Below are 15,658 nucleotides of genomic sequence, written 5' to 3'. Positions count from 1 at the left end.
GAGAAAGTGGCAAAAGTTTGTATAATCCCCCCCCCAAAAGAATAACTATTGCCGGGCAATGAGCCATCACGGGCACTTTAATGTTGTGCGTACTAGCCTGTCGCAGTGGGTGCTGCAGTCCTCACGGCCTAGGGGTCTTCCCCGATCAGTGGGGCTGTTTCTTGGGGACACGGCGTGTGGGTGCGCGGTCAGGCAGGGCCCTGGAAGAGGACACAAACCCTTGGCTCCTCAGGGTCTTTGCAGTCGAACTTGAGGACCATGAAACTGTGGGCCCTCAGCCCCCACGCTGAGCTGCGTCGTGAGACCCCAGCTGCCGTTGGCTCAGCCCTGCTGCCGTGGGGGTCTCCCGGCACCTCCCCCCCGCCAGCTCACAAAGTCAGACTTTCTTCCTTCGGGGCCTTCATGTGGAGGAAGGAGCAGCTTCTCCCGAGAGACGCGGAGGCGGGAGGGAGCCTGGCCAGGGCTGTTCCACAGCTGGAACCCGGATGGCCCATTGGGGCAGGGAATTGGGGGCCCTGCTGGGCGCCATCTGGGCCCCCTGCTCCCCCCTGGACCCCCTGCTCCCCCCATGGCTGGGCAGGCAGCAGGGCCTGTCCTGAGCAACCCCGCTCCTGCTGATGGTCTGTCCTCTCCGCAGAGTGCCGCGTGGTGAAGTCCACATCCTACACCAAGATCACGGCGTCGGCCCGCAGAGGCGCCACCAAGAGCCCGGGGCCATCCAGGCGCAGCAAGTCGCCCGCGTCCACCAGCTCCGGTAAGCACCGCCCCCACCCCCACCCCTTCTGCACCCCCGCCATCCCCCACCCCCCCAATCTCAGGTTTACCCCCTGTCAGGCCTGGACCAGGACTTCCGAGCCCTTAGGGCAGCTGAGCAGATTGTGGGCTGGCCGAACAGGCCTTAAGCCCTCGGAAAGCTCCAGAAGATTCATCAACTCCAGTGGGAGCGCCCGGGCTGCCCCCCAGCTCCACCGCTGTCCAAGCATGCCTGCCCTGGGATTCGTCAGGAGCAGTTTTCAGTCCATGCTGTTGGACACTTTGCACACCTTTGATACCCCCCAGGCTCCTTCGTGGCCGGTACCCCACGGGGCCCGTCCTCTCCCTGGGGCTCACGCCCAGCCACCCTCCTCCTCCTCCTCCTGATGTGACTCGCTGGGAGGCTTTTCCTTGGGTTGGTTGGGTTTTGCTTGGAGGTTCTCGGGTATAGGTCCTTCTCACATTTGGCGTGGTGTGGTGTCTGCCGTCCTTTGTCACTGTTGCTGCAATGATAGCTGCCACGTAGCATTCTTAAACAGGAAGCTGTCTCATGGCCTGGGAGGCCCCCAGCCCAGCGTCAGGGTGGGCAGGGCTGGTTAGCATCTCCTGGGAAGACACATGGTGACGTCTGCCAAGCTGGGCATCGCCAGACGCCCCTGTCGAGGCATCTCCTCTCTCTCTCGGCACTCCGGGCACCTCCAGATGTCTGCGTCTCTGTCAGCTCTGAGCTTTCTCCAAAGCGGTTCCTCTCAAAGGCCTCCAGGAAGCGACCCCTCTGAGTGGGTGGAGACACACCTCCATGAATCCATCCAATCAGAAGTTACCACCACAACAGGGCGGGTCACATCACCGTGGAGACAGCTTAGCCAGAAAGATCCCACCCAGCAACACTAAATCGGGATGAATGAAAAACATGGCTTTTCTCGGATGCACGGCAGTTTCAAGCCAGCACATCCAGGAATGAAAAAATAGCAGACATGGGGGCAGAACACCTAATAATGAGTCATTAATCCAGAGTCTTCTCTTTTACATTATAGATGTCTTATGAGAGTCAATATGCAGTACAGCTCTTAACGTTTTTAGTTTAGTTGTTTTCTTTCTTCTTAAGCTTGTTACCATGAAATAATTTCAACTTACAGTAACATTGCAAAAATAATACAGGGCAGTGCAAAGGTGGAATTCAGCAGGTAGAATTCTCGCCTGCCATGCCAGAGACCCAGGTTCAGTTCCTGGTACCTGCCCATGCTAAATAAATAAAAATAATATAAAACCTATACAGAGAACTCTCATTCTCGCCTGCCATGCCGGAGACCCGGGTTCAATTCCTGGTGCCTGCCCATGCTAATAATACATAATAATAATAATATAAAACCTATACAGAGGACTCTAATTCTCGCCTGCCATGCCGGAGACCCGGGTTCAATTCCTGGTGCCTGCCCATGCTAATAATACATAATAATAATAATATAAAACCTATACAGAGGACTCCAACCAACCCCCACCACAGACACCCAGATCAACCAATTTTTAAAAATATTTTTATTGATAAATCTTCACACACATACATTCCATATATGGTGTACGATCAGTGGCTCACAATATTATCACATAGTGGTATATTCTTCACCATGATCATTTTTAGAGCATTTGCATCACTCCAGAAAAAAATTAAAAAAAAAGAAAAAACTCATATATCCCATACTCCTTACCCCTCCCACTCATTGACCACTAGTATTTCCATCTACTCAATTTATTTTACCCCTTATCCCCTTATTACTTATTTATTTTTATCCATATTTTTTACTCGTTTGTCCATACTGTAGATAAAAAGAGCATCAGACACAAAGTTTTCACAATCACATAGTCACATTGCAAAAGCTATGTCATATATACAATTGTCTTCAAGACTCAAGACTACTGGAACACAGCTCAACAGTTTCTGGTACTTCCTTCTAGTCACTACAGTATACCATAACTAAAAAGGAATATCTATATAACGCATAAGAATAACCTCCAGGATAACCTCTCAACTCTGTTTGAAATCTCTCGGCCACTAAAACTTTATTTTGTCGCATTTCTCTCTTCCCCATTTTGGTCAAGAAGGTTTTCTCAATCCAGTCCTGGCTCATCCCTGGGATTTCTGCCCCACGTTGCCAGGGAAATTTACCACCCCTGGGAGTCATGTCCCACGTAGAGGGGGGGCAGTGAGTTTGCTTGCCCTGTTGGCTTAGAGAGAGAGAGGCCACATCTGAGCAGCAAAAGTTCTCTGGGGGTGACTCTTAGGCCTAATTTTAAGTAAGCTTAGCCTATCATTTGCAGGAATAGGTTTCATAGGGGCAAACCCCAAGATCAAGGCCTCAGCCTATTGATTTGGTTGTCCCCACTGCTTGCGAGAATACCAGGGATTCTCCAAATGGGGAAGTTGAATTTTCCTCTTTTCTCCCCAGTCCCCCAAGGGGACTTTGCAAATACTTGTTTATTCACTGTTCAAATCACTCTGTGATATATCACGGCATCACACTAACCTGGGCAAACCAACAAGATCTTACACCCTATTCAAGATTCCACGTACTTATGATGTTCAACCAAACAGACCATGCAAGTTAAATTAGGTAATGCACTACCCAAAATACAAATTTTCCACCAAATAAACATCTCTCCCTTTGGTCTCACATGAAAGTTGAAGTTTTGAAATATGGATGATAGCATCCTCTACCCTGTGTTCTGATTTACCTTAGTCCTATCCAGATCTGCTTCCTTCATATTTCTACTCAAAGTCTGATCAGTTTTTCAACTTTTTGAACAGTTACTATATGGGGTTCTGCTGACTTTCATAGCTTCAGAGCTCTAACTCTGAGTCTCAGGTGTCACATAAATATTTGAAGTTTCTGGGAACTTCCAGGTTATAAACAAACAGCTCAGCATCTCAGAATTTAGAAATAACAGTTACAACTCCTGAATATATGTGGTGGCTGTAAGAGCTTACAGTCCAGGACCCTTTACGGTAGCCCCCAACCTGGTAACCATGCTCTCGACTTCAGTTCACCGAGCTTTTATATTATAGTTAGTCCATATGATGAAACATGATAGTATTTGTCTTTCTTTCATTCAACATACAGTCGTTAAGTTTCATTCTCCTATCTTGTAGCAGCTCAGTAGTGGGTGCATGTACACACCACAGTTCCCCCTTTCGTTCCTCAGTCAGTGTACCCTTAGGCCACCTCCATCACTGTGAATCTTGAACACGTCCACTGTAGATACAGTGTGCAAATGTCCATTCGTGTCCCCACACTCAGTTCCTCCAGGTATATACCTAGCAACGGGGTTGCAGGCAGGTCCATCAGTTTTGATATTTTGCCACATTTGCTGTATAATTCTATTTATCTGCATATGTATCAACCCATCTATATGTCTGTTTATCATTTATCTACCAATTTTCTAAACGTTTGAGAGTAGGTTGCACAGGTCAGCCTCCTTGAACAGATAACACTTGCATGTACATTTCCTAAGAGCAAAGATATTCACTTTTGTATCCACCTTAAATGCAGTATCAAGTTCAAGACCTTTCACACTGATAAGCTTTCACACTATATTTTAATTTTTCTAATCGTTTTCATGAAGACTTTTCAACTTTAGTTAAAATTTGGTTGCGTTGACCAGCAGTAGGAGTTTGTGGTGAGTAAGCCATTCAGGTAGCTTCATTTTCATAAAGACAGTGGAATCCAAATCTGTTCTAGATTCAGTATGTTCTCGAAATATTAACACTTCATTCAAAGTACCCTCAACTTGTAGGTCAGAAAATTAGTCATATGGCAACTGTGCTGCTTTGAATTTATGGACCCCAGAAAAGCCATGTCCTTTAATCTTCACTCAGTATTGCTGGGTGGGAGTTTTTGATTATCCGTGGAGATGTGGCCCTAATCAGGGTGGTAACCTAGGTGGTCTGCAAGGAGCTGTGTCTCCACCCATTCAAGGTGGGGTGCTTACTGGAGCCCTTGAAGAAGGAACTGTTTGGAAACAGCACAGAGCCCACCCGCCCACAGACTTTTGGAGATGAGGGAAAAAAACCACCCCTGGGGGAATTTCATGAAACAAGGGGCCTGGAGAGGAAGCTAGCAGACGTTGCCATGTTCGCCATGTGCCTTTCCAGATGAGAGAGAAACCCTGAACTTCATCAGCCTTCTTGATCCAAGGTATTTTTTCCCTGGATGCCTTAGATTGAACATTTCTATAGCCTTGCTTTTAGTTGGGACATTTTCACAGCCTTACAACTATAAACTTGCAGTTTCTGGTACATCGCATTCCAGCAACTAGCAAACTAGAACAGCAACCATATTTTGTTTTATATGAGCCTTTTTGCATGTAGCAATTTCTGCTTCCTGCATTTCGACCCAGAAGATGTCACATCCAGTTGTTCCTACTTATATAACAGCTTCCAATAGGCAGTGACAGCTTCTTGGTCCTGCTTCACTTACCACCTTCTGGATGATTCCAACTTGGAGAGTGCAAAGGGTTCTGACGCTAAGTACTCGGACGTGGCTGAACTTTGCAGGCTATGGCGGAGGACTTCCCTCTCCTGCCCTCACTTCCAACACGGCCTCAGGTCTGGGCTTCCCAAGGCCAACCTCGCTTTGGACCAACTGCCTGCAAATTCAGAAGCTCCCTCTGTGCACTCAGGCACGGTCATTTGCAGAAACTGACCAGACTCAGGAGAGGAAAGGATGCAGATCAGACGGGGCCCAATGAAGAGGCCCACAGGGCAAGGCCTGGGAGAGTCCCACCGCTAACGACCGTCCCACCTGCAGAATGCAGCGTTGGGCCGTGTTTCCACAAGAGGGGATCAGCTGGGCGTCAGCGCAGGGTTTATCGGGACGTCACTCTGTCGGCGTGGCTGAGACAGTCGGTGCCCTCGAGGCTGAGGGAGTAAGTGCCCCCGAGGCTGTGGGAGTTGTGCCCCCGAGGCTGAGGCAGTCGGTGCCCCCGAGGCTGAGGGAGTAGGTGCCCCCGAGGCTGAGGGAGTCGTGCCCCCGAGACTGAAAGCAGTCGGTGCCCTCAAGGCTGGGTCAGTCGGTGTCCCCGAGGCTGGGGCAGTCAGTGCCCCCGAGGCTGAGGCAGTCGGTGCCCCTGAGGCTGAGACAGTCGGTGCCAGCAAGGCTGAGGGAGTCAGTGCCCCCGAGGCTGAGACAGTCGGTGCCCCCAAGGCTGAGGCAGTTGGTGCCCCTGAGACTGAGACAGTCGGTGCCCTCGAGGCTGGGGCAGTCGGTCCCCCTGAGGCTGAGACCGTCGGTGCCCCCGAGGCTGGGGCAGTCGGTGCCCCCGAGGCTGAGGCAGTCGGTGCCCCCGAGGCTGGGGCAGTCGGTGCCCCCGAGGCTGAGGCAGTCGGTGCCCTCGAGGCTGGGGCAGTCAGTGCCCCCAAGGCTGGGGCAGTCAGTGCCCTCAAGGCTGGGGCAGTCGGTGCCCTTGAGGCTGGGGCAGTTGGTGCCCCTGAGGCTGGGGCAGTCGGTGCCCCTGGTTTGGCGCCACCTCCACAGCTGCTCCCCTCCCCAGAGGCCAGGCCATAGGACGTGCTATGTTGCCCAGCGGCCAGTCTCCACCCTGCACCAACTTGGTGGCACGCCCTACCAGGTGTGGGAAATGGGAGCTCATGGAGACGAGCAGGGACCCTCTTTTGGCCCAGGGAGGTTAGAGGTCAGGGGCCAGCCCCTGGAGCCAGGTCGTTTGTGACTCAGAGGGTTGACGGAGCAGCCGCTCTGCGGACAGCCATGGCTGACACACTGACTCCCAGTCTCAGCCCAGGACGCTCTCTTGGGCACGGGGCACTGGGCATCGGGGAAGTCCCCCGGCCCCTCCACTGCCCCGACTCCTGCTTCTACTCAGCGGTGGCCATGGGAAGGGGTGAAGTTGTGGTTTTCCTGCCACGGCCCAGTCTGCGCGCCCCGTAAGGCACAGGCCAGCGCGGGAACTGTTACCTCAGCACCGTCTGCGCTGACGCTCACCCCAAGCCCTGAACCACATGGACATGATGCTTTGTCGTTAGGAAGCTTTACTTTGTTTCTTTCTCCCAAGAGCAGTAACCTAGAATTTGAAGTGATGTCCGTCTTTGTCCAGTACCCCTCTTCCTCGTCGTGCAGAAACTGGAACACACTGCCCATTCGTCATTCGTATCTTCCGGGTCCTCCTGCCCCCGGCTATTGGTAACGATGCCGTGGTCACACTAAATGAAATGTTGTCGCCCATGTAGGACCTGCAGCTTTTATTGCTTTTGAAGGAGACGACGTCCTGCCTCCGCTTCTAGAGACGGGCTGGGGAGGGCCAGGGTGGGCCTGGGTGCAGCCTTGCACAGGCACCATGCGAGCAGGTGGCAGCCGGGTGCGGGGCTCGGGGGGTCACGCTCAGTGCTGTCCCTTCGGGGAGTCCCCACCCAGCCCCACGGGCCCAAGCGTGGTGCCCAGGTGGCAGGCGTGCCCCTTCCCCGCGTGGCCCTTCTCAGCACTGACGGGCGCCGGGAGTGTCGCTGGCTGGCAGAGCCCCGTGGGGTCAGAGGTCGGCAGAGCCTCCGTGCCTGTGACTGCGCCCGGCGTCTACCACAGAAGGGCCCAGAGCCGGCAGAAGGAGCCAGAAGCAAACAAAAAAGGAGGGAGAAAGCGTCGTAATGCACAGACAGGGCGCCAGGCACCCATGCGGTCAGGGCCCAGCTCATGGACTGGAGTCTCCCTAAGAGATTGTAAAACACAGAAAAGAAAAGCCACAGTTCCCTAAAGGAGCGGAGCAGGCATAGGGCTTCACGCAGCGCGGCCTACCGCAAGTCCCACAGTGTGACGCTCCTCCTGTGCATCTTGGGAGCGCAGGTGTGTCCTCAAGTGTGAACTTTAAAGCTGAAGTAAGTGTAAAGAACTAACTCCTTTATCTGTGGATAGGAGTTATAACAAAAGCTCTCCGAAAGTCAGAGTGTGATATGCACTACAAGATTTCAGTAAAAACTGATAAGGTAGAATCTCAGTTCAAATTATTCTCTTAAAATTAAAAGTATAAGAAAATAAATTTCATTATGAGAATTTTCTAAATGAAACTATTCCAGAAATAAACCATTTGACAATTAAAAAGTAGAAGTAAATAAAATTTAAAAAATTAAAAATATAAGAAAATCATGTTTACCTACCTGGCATTTCCACTGCAACAGCCTTCCTTAAAAGTGACAGATTTCGAAATGTTGACCTATTCTTGGATCCTTTAGAAGAACAGTGGGTTTCTTTGTTCAGGGTTTTTATTCCCACTCGATTGATTAGCCAACTTCTCCCGTGGAATAACAGCCTCTCCTTGGAGCCCCAGCAGGTGCCTGAGCCCGGGCACTGCCTATGCGGCACATGCCAGCGTGAGCACGGACGGGCTCTAAGCACGCAGAGGGAGGCCACCAGCTGACCGCAGGAAAGCCCTGCTGTCCACGGGTGTTTGCAGTCATGGAACAGGTATTTGAAACTCCCTGGTTTTTAAATGGAAAGAGCCCGATTCCGCTAGGCAAGGCCGCTGGAAGGGTTACTGCGTCTGTGCCTGTGAACACGCCTCTCTGGGGCCCAGGACATTCCCAACTGCCCGGCTTAAACCCTGGCTGGACGTGGCTGTGGGGCTCTGAGGGTGGCGGGGCGGCCCTTCCCAACTGCACGCATGGCGGGGCCCGGGCGCTTGCGGGACGCGGAAGGACGCAGAGGATCCCAGGATCGGCTGCAGACAACGCGAGTCGGGCACAGGGCCGAGGGGTCGGGTGTGGCCTGGCTGTGAAAGAGGGATTTTCAGCAAGGCCGGGAAGCGCCCCAGGCCTGGGAACAGAGGCACAGTGACAGGGGCAGCGGCAGGGGCCGGGACCTGAGCAGGGCCCCACCTCCTTCCTGGGAAACGGTCAGGGCAGGAGAGACACGTTTGGGGGAGACTTCAGAGGGGAAGGAAACCTGCTAAATACCTGGGTGGAGGTGAGCCCTGGGAGGGGAGGGCAGGTGCGGGGCTCCTGCAGGAGGAGAAGGGTGCGCTCCTGGCTTACGTTGTCCCCTCCCACCTCGCCAGGGCCCGTCTCGCCACAGGGTGCTTCCTCAGGCAGGTGTGCAGGCGGTGCCTGGGCCCCTGCCTCAACCTGCATAAAGCCCTGCAGGGGGCCGGTTTCCTTCTGAACCACACCCGCCCTCCCTGCCTTGCACTAGATCGTGTTCCCTGCACACCTGCCCTGCTCGCGCTTATGCAGCCACACCCTACCCCTGTCCCTTCAACCCCGTCCCCAGCCACCCCGCTGCCCCAACCCGCTCCCCCCTTGGCTCCAGCTGACCTCTGCGGATATCCCCAGCCGCCTTGCCTGGGTGTCTGATCTACCTGGCACAGCCCGCAGGTCGCACAGCAGACTTCCTGCCTAGGACAGCAGGTCTGTGAGAGCAAGTTCTTCACTGTTCTAGAGCGTTCTACAGCCGGCAGTTTGGGGAAGCTACGGGGAAAATGCCAAACAGATCGGTTCAAGTTGCCTAGATTCCGAGCCTCAAGACCCTTTGTGTAAATATTTATGAAAACGTGACCATGGAGCCACACACCTCCTCAGCACCGTCAGCACTCGGTGCCTGCTGAGCTGGGACGGGAGAGGGCAGTGGCCCACCCCCGACCCGGCGTGACAATACAGACCGTGTCCCCCCCAAGCTCCAAAAACGTCTGGTGATGAAGGGCTCGGTTGGCACCTAAGAGGCGTTTTCCTGGAGGCCCCGGGCTGGACATGAAATGAAGGTGGAGGGTCAGGGGAGAGAAACCTGTGTTTCTGTGCCTCAGCCCTGCACACAGGAGACGGGTGTTGTGGACAGCTGCCACGCTGGGCCACTCGCAGTTTTCTGAGTGAGACATGCATGAGAGCAGCTCTAGCTCCGCCACCGCAAGTCGGCGGGAGGTCACTTCCCTGCACGTCAGTTTCTCGCCTGATGCAAGACAAACGCCAGAGCCCACTGCAGGGCACACGTGCCCTCAGTACTGCCAGCCGGCTCCAAGGTGTCCTGTAGCCCCCACCCCCCCTCAGGCGTCCACGGTGAGTCCTGCCTTGGCACCCTATCTCTTGGAGATGTCTCCTTGGCGTCCCCCCGCCGCAGAGCTTCACCGACTAGAGGGCCTCCAGGGTGCTGCCTCCTGCCCAGCTTCTCCTGACGCATGCCCCTTTGCCAGTACTGTGCCCTCCTGTCCACTCTTGGCAGGGGGCAGGGGATTTTGGGTCCCGTGGCTCCACATCGCTCCGTGCTCTGCCCGCCGGGTACAAACCAAATGCTGTAGCTCCCACTTTCGGGTCCCTCCCGGCTCAGCCCGTCTTGCCCCTGGACCCTCCCGCTTAGCCTTGGTGCCACGCCTGGGGTGCTTCTCCTTCCTGCCTGCCCCAACCACTCCTCCGACCCCCCACCCCCACCCCACTCCCTCCCTGGGGCCTGTGCCCGCCTGGACCCCAAGAGCCTTCCCTGCAGTTGCTAGTGATGGGGCCATGTTGAGGGGCAGCGTGCAGATCCTGCATTGCTAGGAAAACATCTGGCTCTGCCCCGTGTTTGCTGGGCAAGGTGCTTATTGTCTTTATGCCTCAGTTTCCTCATCTGTGAAATGGGGGAGCTGATACTGCCCACTTGCTGGCGTTGTCGTGTGGGTCAGATGAGGTGCAACTAGGCATCCCTATCACCTGTTAGTCACCTGCTGTCTATCAATTGATGCATCACCTAGCAACCACCCTCTGCCACCCATCATTCCATCTGACATCCATCTACCTTCATCCCACCTGTCCATCATCTGTCTGTCTGCCATCATCAGCCTATCTGTAATTTATGGCTGTCGTTCTAAGGACAGGAGAGAGGTTAAGAAGCTGAAGTGCTCTGCGGTCGGCACAGACCACCTACCGGGCCTTCGGGGCCCAGCCCAGCTCGGGCAGGAGCAGCCTCCTGACACCCAAGTTCCCGTTATTTGGATTGCTGGTGCCTGCTTCATACAGCACCCATGACAGGTTTTGTTGTGGACGCTTCATGCTGCTTTCTAAGCAAGGCATCCGCACGGCTGTCTTCCTGGGAGTCTGCGCATTCTCTCTTTGTTTCCCCTTAAGTTGTTGAGAAGAGGGTGACACTGTATCTGCTCCCCTTGGCTCATTTCTGCCTCTGTCTTTTGACCTGTGTGGCTGCTAGGCGTGTCCTAAAGTGGGGCTAGACGTGGTCAAGGAAATACGCTCACAAAACCTGTCCTCCATGCGCAGCTGGGGCACCTCTTCCCTTCGTGGCATGTCGCTGCCAACCCCTTCTGAGCCCTGTGCCTCGAGGTCCTGGCTGTGGGGTCCCAGCTGACTTTGGAGTCCTGGCTGTGGCGTCCCAGCTGGCTGTGGGTCCCAGCTGTGGGGTCCCGGCTGGCTGTGGGGTCCCAGCTGACTTTGGAGTCCTGGCTGTGGGGTCCCGGCTGGCTGTGGGGTCCCAGCTGACTTTGGAGTCCTGGGTGTGGGGTCCCGGCTGGCTGTGGGGTCCCAACTGGGTTTGGGGTCCTGGCTGTGGGGTCCCAGCTGGCTGTGGGGTCCCAGTTGACTTTGGAGTCCTGGCTGTGGGGTCCCGGCTGGCTGTGGGGTCCCAGCTGGGTTTGGGGTCCTGGCTCTGTGATCCCAGTTGGCTGTGGGGCCCCAGAGGCTGTGGGGCCCCAGAGACTGTGGGATCCCAGCTGGCTGAGGGGTCCCAGCTAGCTGTTCCCGGCTGGCTGTGGGGTCCCGAATGACTTTGGGGTCCTGGCTGTGGAGCCCCAGAGGCTGTGGGATCCCAGCTGGCTGAGGGGTCCCGGCTGGCTGTGGGGTCCTGAATGACTTTGGGGTCCTGGCTGTGGGGCCCCAGAGGCTGTGGGATCCCAGCTGGCTGAGGGGTCCCAGAGGCTGTGGGATCCCAGCTGGCTGAGGGGTCCCAGAGGCTGTGGAATCCCAGCTGGCTGAGGGGTCCCAGCTGGCTGAGGGGTCCTGAATGACTTTGGGGTCCTGGCTGGCTCTGCGGTCCCAGTTGTGGGGTCCCCTCAAGGCCAGAGCCTGGCTCTGTCTCCTGTCACGCTGCAGACAGGTGCCTTTCTTCTCATTTCTCTTTCAAACAAAAGCAGTGAACACATTTCAAAGACAAACCATTGCTTTGGGGGCAGACAACCAGAGGAGCTCTGGGGGCCCCTCCGGGCCTGAGAAATCCGTCCCGTCTCCCAGCACTTTCCGGCTTCCGGGGAGTGAGTGTCGCTGGGTTTGGGATGAGTCACTGGGCCGCGCGCGGAGGCTCCTGCCTGTGACTCAGAGCGCTCCCAAAAAGGCTGGGCTTCCGGCCGGCGGGGGCGGGCGGGGGCGGGCGGGGTGGTGGCAGCTCGCGGCAGCCGAGCGGAGCCCGCGGGGACGCAGCTGCTCCTCTCCCTCGCGCCGAGCAGCCCGGGAGGGGCCCGAAGCCGCGCCCATGTTAGAGCTCATAGAAGGTAAGCTGGACTTCGCCGGCACCCGGCCCTGCGCCCTCACCTGCGGCCCCGCAGGCAGCAGAGGTGCCCTACTCTGGGAGGAGTGGCTGCCTCGGGTTCCGGGCTCTGACTCGCTTTTGTGATACCGCTGCATAACGGCTCGGGAACCGGGTAGAATCCAGGGATTTAAACTTGCTGGAAAACAGCTTTTGTCTCCCGTCACGGGCAGAGACAGGCATTGCTGAGCATCTGTGGCCCATTGCTTGGGCTACCGGAGGCGGGTCCATTGTGTGGGGCGCGGGGCGACCAGGGCGCGATGAGTTATTAATCAGAAGTGTGGCGGGCGCCTCTGACGCGGTGCTGAGCCTGCCGCTGGCGAGCCCTGCTGCTCCTGCCCCTCCCGGGTGGTGCTGGGCAGCTCAACTAGAGAGCGAGGTGAGGCCCCTGGCCAGCCCCTTGGAAGAGTCCTGCACCTGTGGGCACACAGCCACCGTTCTCAGAGTCTCCAGCAAGTTGCAAAAAGTGCACTTATAATTTATCATGCATCCCGCTGCTACGTTGCACAGAGGGTTAACAAAACTGTGAATTTCTGTAGAAGGTCATTCCCTGGGGCTTTTTTTTTCATGACTGCATATAATAAAGAGTCCGGACTTTTAGCCACTGTCCCTCTCCAATTGTTCACTCCTTTAACGTGCTGTTTCTCTCTGTGATTCTTTGTCCTTTTAGTGAACGGGACTCCTGGTAGCCAGCTCTCCACTCCCCGCTCAGGGAAGTCTCCAAGCCCGTCCCCCACGAGCCCGGGAAGCCTGCGCAAGCAGAGGGTAAGGAAGCTGCAGGGCCACTTTGGGGGGAGGCCCGGCGGCTGCATAGGGCTTTTGGCAGGGCCGTCTGTGGCCAGGTGAGAACGCTGGCAAGGCAGGCGCTCACTGTGGCTTCTCTTAGCCGGAACAGGGCTTGGCGTTGCCCGGTAGCACATCCCCACTTAATTCAGAGGAGGAGGCACCCCCAAGGCGTCCCAGGCTGTAATGCGTTGGAAGAGCTGTCATCATCGACCCGCCGCCAGCTGGGGGACAGGGGCCGGCCCAGGGCAGGGGAATGGTGGCCCAGAGTGTGGGGGTCCGCCGAGGAGGCATCCTGTGAATGAGCCCCACATGAGGCCTTTGCTTTCCTCACTACTTGCACTTGTGGTCAGCCTCTTGTGTAACAAAGATGAGATGCTGAGCTTAGAGATCAGGACACAGGGGTTTCTGCAAACAGTGTCAGTTTCTTCTGGCTAGGGAAGTGGGTGACGGGGAGCAGCGGGGGATGGGAAGCAGCTGGTGATGGGGAGCAGTGGGGGACAGGGAGCAGCAGGGGTCCGGGGCAGTGGGGGAATGGGGAGCAGCAGAGGTAGGGAGCAGTGGGGTTCAGGGAGCAGCAGAGGTCAGGGGGGCAGCAGGGAATGGGGAGCAGTAGGGGACCGGGAGCAGTGGGGGACAGGGAGCAGCAGGTGTCAGGGGGCAGCAGGGGACAAGGAGCAGCGCAGGTCAGGAGCACCGGGGGCCGGGGAGCAGCAGGTGTCAGGGGGCAGCAGGGGATGGGGAGGAGTGCAGGTCGGGAGCAGCAGAGTTCGGGGAGCAGCAGACATTGGGAGCAGCGGGTGTCAGGGAACAGCGGGGGACGGTGCTTTGCCGCAGGTTCTCATCAGCTCGCACCCTGCACCGCTGGGCTTCTCCAGTGATTCCAAAGCAAGGGTAACAGGAGAGAAGGGGGCCGTGAAGTAATGGAAGCCCAGGAAGGAGATCCACGTGCTTGTGCCCTAAGGAGGTTTGGTGATGAGGCTTCTGCATGTTTTCAGCAGCAGGGCCCCTCCAGGCTACTGAATTCACACACTGGATGTTGGTTTGGTTTCTTAGGTATTTGTTTTAAAGCTAAACTCCCACGTTGCGTACGTGGAAGCCGCATAAGTGGCAGCCGTATCCGGGTGGAAACCTGAGCACTGCCCGGCCCCCCACGAGTCCCCTCCCTTTGGAGCCTTTTGCCTTCCTCCAGCGCTTCACCTGGCAGCAGGTGTCGCTGGGGACTTGGCGCCAAGACTGGATGCTCCACCTCGGGTGGGTCCGTCCCCGTGGGTCTCATCTGGGGATACAGCAGGAGAGATGCTGTGCAGGTGGAGCTCGCGCCCACACCGTCCCTGCCCCTGGGCGTCACTCTGCAGGCTCCCTGGCCATGGCCTCGGGGCATTTGGAAGCACAAGCCTTGCTAGTGAGGCTGGGCCGAATACCCTGAGGCCCGTCCCTGCGGTTGGGGCTGTGCTGCCTTTGCTCATGGATGCTCCCCAGCCAGCTCCGAAGCACAGCACAGCCCCTTCACGGAGCCCTCTTCCCTCATGAGCGTGCACCTCACAGTACACCCTCGTTTGGTCATGGGTGTGTACCTCCCTGCACACCCTCTTCCCTTGTGGGCGTGCACCTCACAGCACAACCTCTTCTGCTCATGAGCGTTCACCTCACAGCAACCCTCTTTTGCCCATGAGTGTGCACCTCCCTGCACACCGTCTTCCCTCGTGAGCTGCACCTCACTGCCCACCCTCTTCTGCCTATGAGCGTGCACCTCCCTGCACACCCTCTTCTCTCGCGAGCGTGCACCTCCCTGCACATCCTCTTCTCTTGCGAGTGTGCACCTCCTCACACCCTCTTCTCTCGCGAGTGTGCACCTCCCTGGACACCCTCTTCCCTCACAAGCGTGCACCTCCCTGCACACTCTCTTCTCTCGTGAGCGTGCACCTCCCTGCACACTCTCTTCTCTCGCGAGCACACACCTCCCTGCACACCCTCTTCTCTCACGAGAGTGCACCTTACTGCATACCCTGAGCTCATTAAACTCAGATTCGGGGTTTCTGAAGGGGTTCTGCAGAGGTGTTGGGGTTGAGAGTAACCAGGTACCATCCTGTAGAGCTCTGCCTCTCTCCCTCCCTGCTGCCTGCCGGGCTCATCTCGGATGTGGAAAGCACTTGGGCCACTCTCCATGTCTTGGCAGAATTTGCTTCTGCCAGCCTCTGTCTGCCTCACTGGGATCTGTCCAGCTGAGGCAGGACTGCTGAGCCGCTTCCTGACGCCGGGGCCAGCCCTGGCAATTAGCATGTCCAGCACTGGGGAAAGGACCACAAGATACGCTTTGCTTATTGGCTCTTTACTGTACCTTTTAAACTATAATGCAAGCACCGTGCTTGAGAAAGAAAACCATTTGCATTTGTTTTAGGGGGACAAAGGGTTTATCATCGTGGAAGGTGTCTCCTGAGCGCATGCCGTGAGCTCACACTCAGAGTTGGCTCAGGTTCCGGCCAAAATGAGTGTCCTCCACCCATGCACCTGCCGCTTTCAGGCCATCCCACCGGCTGCAGCGCTGGACACGGGTTCCTGTGGACAGGGGCACGTCTCGAGCTGGGGCATCCAGTGCCCTTCCCCAGCTCGAATGGGCCAAGTTG

The 15,658-nt window shown here is 56.2% G+C and overlaps 1 protein-coding gene across 3 annotated transcripts in view; it reads left to right on the top strand.

Moving 5' to 3' along the window:
• DCLK1 (doublecortin like kinase 1) overlaps window positions 1-15,658 on the top strand; it is a 287,967-nt gene that overhangs the window by 205,040 nt on the left and 67,269 nt on the right. For 2 of the 3 annotated variants that reach the window (XM_077159033.1, XM_077159032.1), the window contains exons 5-6: window positions 638-754; window positions 12,919-13,013. In XM_077159033.1, coding sequence (XP_077015148.1) covers window positions 638-754; window positions 12,919-13,013 — 212 coding nt within the window. Of the gene's footprint in view, window positions 1-637; window positions 755-12,101; window positions 12,214-12,918; window positions 13,014-15,658 lie in introns of those variants that run through there. The other variant, XM_077159034.1, reaches the window with a different exon arrangement.

This window comes from Tamandua tetradactyla, chromosome 4 (genome assembly GCF_023851605.1).
Source record: "Tamandua tetradactyla isolate mTamTet1 chromosome 4, mTamTet1.pri, whole genome shotgun sequence".
Classification (NCBI taxonomy): domain Eukaryota; kingdom Metazoa; phylum Chordata; class Mammalia; order Pilosa; family Myrmecophagidae; genus Tamandua; species Tamandua tetradactyla.
Note: the sequence above shows the minus strand (reverse complement) of the source record. Positions and strands in the feature narration are given on the sequence as shown.